At 33.2% G+C, this 6,988-nt stretch overlaps 1 protein-coding gene across 1 annotated transcript; it reads right to left on the bottom strand.

Annotated features, from left to right (window-relative positions):
* Window positions 1–5,763: 5,763 nt before the first annotated feature.
* LOC107025090 lies at window positions 5,764–6,499 on the bottom strand. Its single transcript, XM_015225953.1, has 2 exons — window positions 6,207–6,499; window positions 5,764–6,136 (listed from the first exon to the last, which is right to left on the bottom strand). Exons 1-2 carry the CDS (start codon window positions 6,497–6,499, stop codon window positions 5,764–5,766), a joined length of 666 nt encoding a protein of 221 aa, XP_015081439.1.
* Between the last annotated feature and the right edge of the window lie 489 nt (window positions 6,500–6,988).

Below are 6,988 nucleotides of genomic sequence, written 5' to 3'. Positions count from 1 at the left end.
TATATATATATATATATGATATAGTCATTAGTGACGAAATTATATTTTTTTCAACTACGAAATACAAATATCTTTAGAGACAATTGATATTGTCACAAATTCAAGTAAAATAATTAGCGAAGATATATTTTTGTCTGTACTAATAACCTCTTTAGGGATAAAACATACTATTAATTACAAAAAAGAACATAATTTTATGACAAATAAATTTGTCACAAATGTTTAAGCATTTGAGGACGATTTTTTTTGTAGTTAATATAATACTTTTAGCGATGAAACACTAAATCGTCTTTGTATACCCTTAGAGACACACATTTAGTGACGACTGATTGACGAATTATTTTTCGTCTCACAAGATTTTCAGCGACGAAATATGATTTATAAATGACGAAAATATTTGTCCATGATAATCAAAATTGTCATAGTGAATCTTTATTAATGTCAATATTTAATATCGCTAATAAATACTTTTTTATAATGTGAACTTTATTACAAAAAATAGTGGTTATTTTTTTCGTAGAACTCATTGCCGTCGTCTTGTGCTTGCCCTTGTTCTTCATTTCCTCCATCACCTCCTTTTTTTTTTCTTCTTCTCAACCTTCTTGAATCGTTTTGAGTGAATCATGTATTAAAAAATTCAAAATATCGAAAAGATTTCATATCTAAAACTTAAGACCCTTTAAATATTATTTTGTGTTGATCGAAATTAAATAATCAATGTATACTTCATATATAGTTAGTGTATACTTCATTATAGTTAAGATATATATCATCTTTTTTATCATAATGTATAGTCAGTATATGGTTCATGTATACGTGAGTTATATTTTATAGTGAGTGTATACTTTTCCCTACTTTCTATAAGGCTTTTAGCTAACTATATTGTTTAGTCACTGTATACTTCCAAATGTGTCCAATCATAGCACGGCATGGTACTACAATAGCTCGATATGAAAGATCGTGATAACCAATTCTACAACTTTTAGTATAACAATTTTAATTATTGGGAAAAGAATATGAAATATATTTTAATTTCGGCCGAAATTGTTGTTACTGTACCAACTAATTTATGAGGACCTTTTATCCCTCTGCAATATATAATAGTATATTTTAAAGGTATATATGTTCCCATTGAACACATTACTATTTATAATGATGCAATATTTTTGATGTCCACGTGAACACATATATACCTTTAAAACACTATTAAATAATACGGAGGAGTAAAGATCCTTTCCAAAGTTTAATATCATAACAATAATTTCGACCAAAGTTCAAATATATTTCAAATCTTTTTTCCTTTATATTTTTTACATATATTTGACTAGAAAATGAAATAATTAATTATATCTGTCAGCATACGTGACATTTAGACAACTCTTGCAATGCATGAATGCAATTTGTCAGTTAAAGCTCCAAAACCAACTATAATACGAGTTTGCTTAATTCGTATAAAAACATAATAGATTAATTTAATAAAAAATATTAAAATGTTGTAAAGAAAGCTCAGAATATAAGAAGAAAAAGACAAGAAGTATAAGATAGAGGAGAAAATTTTCTTACTCAAGTATATCTTCCAAATGGTGAGTGATTCTCTATTTATAGTGTTGAGATATCACTCCAAAAGTCATCTAATTAATAGATACATAGTTATCTTGGAAGTTCTTATCACCTTAGAAGCACCTATACATGAACCCATTTAATAGTGGATAAATCTAATGGATAATCCACATATACTATACAATGGATTTACAATACTCCCCCTTGGATATCCATAGATTAGTGCCTCGTTACACCCTTACTAGGAAAAACCCAGTGGGAAAAATCCTAGTGAAGGAAAAAGAGTATACATATCTCATAATACGTTCTGAATGTTGCCTCGTTAGAAACCTTACCTGGAAAACCCAACTTGGGACAAAACCATAGTTAAGGAAAAAAGTACAATGTGTATTTTGCTCCCCTTAATGAAAACTTTACTTGATATCTCAGAGACGGCGCATCCCAATCTTGTATCTCAACTTCTCAAATGTTGATGTTGGCAATGCCTTAGTGAATAAATCAGCAAGATTATCACTTGAACGAATTTGTTGAACTTTTATCTCACCATTTTGTTGAAGATCATGCGTGAAAAAGAACTTTGGTGAGATATGCTTTGTACGGTCTCCTTTGATGTATCCTCCTTTCAATTGAGCTATACATGCAGCATTATCTTCGTACATTGTTGTTGGTATATTCTTTTTCAAAGAAAAACCACACATTTCCTGAATATGATGGGTCATTGATCTCAACCAGACGCACTCTCGACTTGCTTCATGGATGACTATTATTTCTGCATGATTTGAAGAAATGGCTACCAATGTTTGCTTCATTGATTTCCAAGATATTGCCGTGTCCCCACATGTAAACAAATAGCCCGTTTGTGATCGAGCTTTATGCGGATCAGATAAATACCCTACATCTGTGTAACCAATCAGTAATGACTTGGATTCATTGAAATAGAATAAACTCATGTCCATGGTCCCTCGAAAATATCGAAGTATGTGTTTAACACCATTCCAATGTATTTTTGTTGGGGAGAAACTGAATCTTGCTAGTAGACTTAGTGCAAAATAGATATCTAGTCGAGTATTGTTAGCAAGGTACATTAGTGCCCCGATCGCACTAATGATAAGGAGTTTCATCACTAAGAAGCTCTTCATCATTCTCTTGAGGTCGAAATGGATTTGTATTGATGTCAAGCGATCTTAACACCATTGGGTTACTCAATGGATGTGAGTTATCCATGTAAAAACGCTTTAGTATCTTTTCAATAAACGTTGATTGATGAACAAGTATTCTATTTGACAAATTCTCAATCTGTAGGCCAAGACAAAATTTTATCTTGCCGAGATCTTTCATTTCAAATTCTTTTTTTAGACACTTAACAACTTCTAAAAGCTCTTTACGAGTGCCACTGATGTTCAAATCATCAACATACACAACTATTATGACAAATTCAGACCCCGACCGTTTAATGAAAATGCAGGAACAAATCGGGTTATTTTTGTACCCTCTCTTTAACAAATATTCACTCAGATGATTGTACCACATCCTTCCTGATTGTTTCAATCCATACAGAGATTTCTGAAGCTTTATTGAACAAGTTTCTCTTGAATCTTTGTATGCTTCAGGCACTTTGAATGCTTCAAGAATTTTCATGAAAATGTTGTGGTCCAATGAGCCATATAGATAGACTGTGACAACGTCCATTGGACGCATTTCAAATTTTTCATGAACTGCCAGATTTATGAGATATCTGAAGGTGATTGCATCTACCACTTGAAAATATGTCTCCATATAATCAATGGCAGGTCTTTGAGAAAAACCTTGAGCAACGAGTCGGGCCTTATATCTCACGACTTCACCTTTCTCATTTATTTTCCGTACAAAAACCCATTTGTACCCCACTAGATTGATACCTTCAGGTGTTCGAATTATTGGTCTGAAAACTTCACGTTTTTCTAGTGAATCCAATTCAGCTTGAATTGCATCCTTCTATTTTGGCCAATCATTTATCTGTCTATATTCGCGAACAGAATTGGCTCAAAATCTTCATCTTGTTCCATTATTTCAATAGCAACATTATAGGAAAATATTTTGTCAACCACAACATTATTTCGGTTCCACAACTTTCTTGTCGAGACATAATTCATTGAAATTTCATTGTTTTCAGAAGTTCGAACCTCCTCCTCATCATGTGTTATGACTTGGGTCTCATCTTGAGAAAATTCTTTCAACCCATGAGCATCTTGATCATTTATTCCTTTTCTCTTTCGAGGATTTTTATCCTTGGAACCAATTGGTCTATCATGCTTCAAATGTGGTCTAGACTCATTTGCCTTAACAATTTGTCTCATCGGGATATCAACTCGAACTGGAGCATTAACAGCTGCAATATGCAATTTAGTAATCCTTGGAAGATTAGTAAATACATCTGGTAGCTGATTTTCAATGTTCTGCAAAAAAATTATTCTTTGAACTTCTTGCTCACATTAATTTGTTCGAGGATCCAGATGAGATAGAGATGATGAATTCCAATCTATCTCTTTTCCGAACAACTTATGTTCTCCCCCTAATGTTGGGTATACTGATTCATCAAAATGACAATCAACAAATCTTGCCTTAAATAAATCTCCAGTCATAGGCTCAAAATATTTTATGATTGAAGGAAATTCATACCCAACATATATCCCCAACCTTTTGTGGGGCCCCATCTTTGTGCGTTGTAGTGGAGCAATTGGGACATACACCGCACATCCCAAAATTCTAAGATGGGAAATGTTTGGCTCTTGACCAAAAGTCAATTGTAGTGGGGAGAATTCATGATAACTGGTCGGCCTTATGTGCACAAGTGCTGCTGCATGCAAAATAGCATGCCCCCACATAGACACAGATAACTTTGTTCTCATTAGTAATGGTCTAGCTATCAATTGCAGACGTTTAATCAGTGATTCTGCTAGACCGTTTTGAGTGTGAACATACGCAACTGGATGTTCAACTGTTATACCAGTAGACATACAATAATCATTAAATGCCTGAGATGTAAACTCACCAGCATTATCTAGACAGATTGTCTTTATTGTATAGTCTGGAAATTGTGCTTTCAATCTTATTATTTGAGACAACAATCTCGCAAAAGTCATGTTGCGAGTTGACAATAAACACATATGTGACCATCTTGTAGAAGCATCTATCAAGACCATATAATATTTAAAGGATCCACATGCAGGTTGAGTTGGTCCACATATATCACCTTGTATACGTTCTAGAAATGCAGGGGATTCAGTTCCAACCTTAACTGTTGATGGTTTAATGATCAACTTTCCTTAAAAACAAGCAGCACAAGAGAATTCCTTTGATCGAAGGCTATTTGGTCTCTTTAAGGTGTGCCCATGTGAGTTCTCAATGAATTTGCGCATCATATTAAATCCGGGATGGCCCAACCGGTCATGCCAAATGATAAAATCATTAAAATTAGTAAACCTTTTGTTTACTACGGCATGTGATTCAACTGTACTTATACTTGTATAGTACAACCCAGAAGAAAGTGCAGGTAATTTTTCATGCACAATTTTCTTCTCCACATTAATTGTAGTAATGTAAAGGTATTCAACCTTTCTTTCCTTAGCTGTCTCAACATGATAGCCATTTTAGCGAATAACTTTGAAACTTAATAAGTTTCTTTGAGACTTACTACAATATAATGCATTATCAATGCTTAATATTGTCCCTCCAGGTAGTAATAAGGTCGCTCTTCCAGAGCCCTCAATTAATTTTGTACTACCTGATAATGTGTTGACATATGTCATTTTCATAACCAACTTAGAAAAGTATTTCTTTTCTTTTAATATTGTATGCGTTGTAGAACTATCAAGAAGGCATACATCTCCATTACTCATCTTGAATCCAACTGACAACTGGGATTTCTATTAATTTTTATTAAAATAAAATACATTAAAAGAAGAAAGAAACAAAATTAACAATGGAAATTTAAATACTTCAACATGAATAACATAATAATTAAAAACACATAAGTAAAATATTAACAGACTTCATTCCCCAGCTAAAAGATCAAACATCAGTTTCGATCTCCAAAGAAGTCATCAACTTCAATATGAGTAATGCCACCAAGGCCATCAAAAACATCATCCTTTAAAGCCAAATTTGCTTCAACATCCTTATCATATTTCTGAGATGTTCCCGACTTATCATCATCTTTAAGAGTCATATCCGACTCATGTTAAGCATTAGAAGAGGAAGCACCATTTTTATTTCCTTATCTTTGTGACGTCCCCGTGCATTATTATAGCCCCGATGATCATCTCTTTTTACTTCAGATTGATCACGTGATCCCACCACATTTGCCTTCGGTAATAGAGCAGCTCCAGTGGGACGAGCTTTATGATTTTTCATTAAAAGAGCATTATGTTGCTCAGCCACCAAAAGACATGAGATTAGTTCAGAATATTTCTGAAAACCCTTTGCACGATATTGTTGCTGCGATATCACATTTGAGGCATGGAAAGTAGTAAGTGTCATTTCCAACATGTCCTCATCTTTCATAGTCTCCCCATATAATTTCAACTGAGAGGTTATCCTGAATACAACAGAGTTGTATTCAATTACGATCTTAAAATCTTGAAACCATAAATGCATCCACTCATAACGAGATCTTGGCAACACTATTGCCTTTAAGGTGGTCATATCTCCCCTTTAAATCAGTCCACAATTCAAGTGGATCTTTTACCGTCAGATATTCAATCTTCAGGCCCTCATAAAGATGATGACAAAGGAAAATCATTGCCTTCGCTTTATCTTGACTCGATGCTTCATTTCCCTGAGTAATAGTGGCATCAAGACCTTTAGCAGCCAAGTGAATCTCAACATCGAGTACCCATGAAAGATAATTCTTTCCAGAAATATCTAATGCCACAAACTCAAGTTTGGATAAATTCGACATAATGAAATTATGAGAGAAGATGTGAATTAAATAAAAATATTTATATAATACATTTGCAAGTACCAACTTCGTGATGATAACGTGTTGTAAAAAAAGCTCAGAATATAAGAAGAAAAAGACAAGCAGTATAAGATAGAGGAGAAAATTTTCTTGTTCAAGTATATCTTTCAAATGGTAAGTGATTCTCTATTTATAGTGTTGAGATATCACTCCAAAAGTCATCTAATTAATAGATACATAGTTTATTGGAAGTTCTTATCACCTTGGAAGCACCTATACATGAACCCATTTAATAGTGGATAAATCTAATGGATAATCCACATATACTATACAATGGATTTACAACATAAAAGAATTAATTAATGAGGAGATTATAATTAAGATTACTTGTGTAACGAGTGTTACCCTAAATTTCAATTTATCAGTAGGTTGATTTAGGTTGGGACCACATTAAATTTTGTTTTATGCAACGATGAACCCTATTAATTG

This window comes from Solanum pennellii, chromosome 7 (assembly GCF_001406875.1).
Source record: "Solanum pennellii chromosome 7, SPENNV200".
Classification (NCBI taxonomy): Eukaryota; Viridiplantae; Streptophyta; class Magnoliopsida; order Solanales; family Solanaceae; genus Solanum; species Solanum pennellii.
Note: the sequence above shows the minus strand (reverse complement) of the source record. Positions and strands in the feature narration are given on the sequence as shown.

What these genes read in the sequence shown, in the direction of transcription:
- LOC107025090 (XM_015225953.1), bottom strand. Translation starts at nt 6,499, where the DNA reads ATGTCGAATTTATCCAAACTTGAGTTTGTGGCATTAGATATTTCTGGA. An exon ending in AATAGTGTTGCCAAGATCTC is followed by an intron (nt 6,137 to 6,206) that starts GTTATGAGTGGA and finishes TGTTGTATTCAG; the next exon opens with GATAACCTCTCAGTTGAAAT.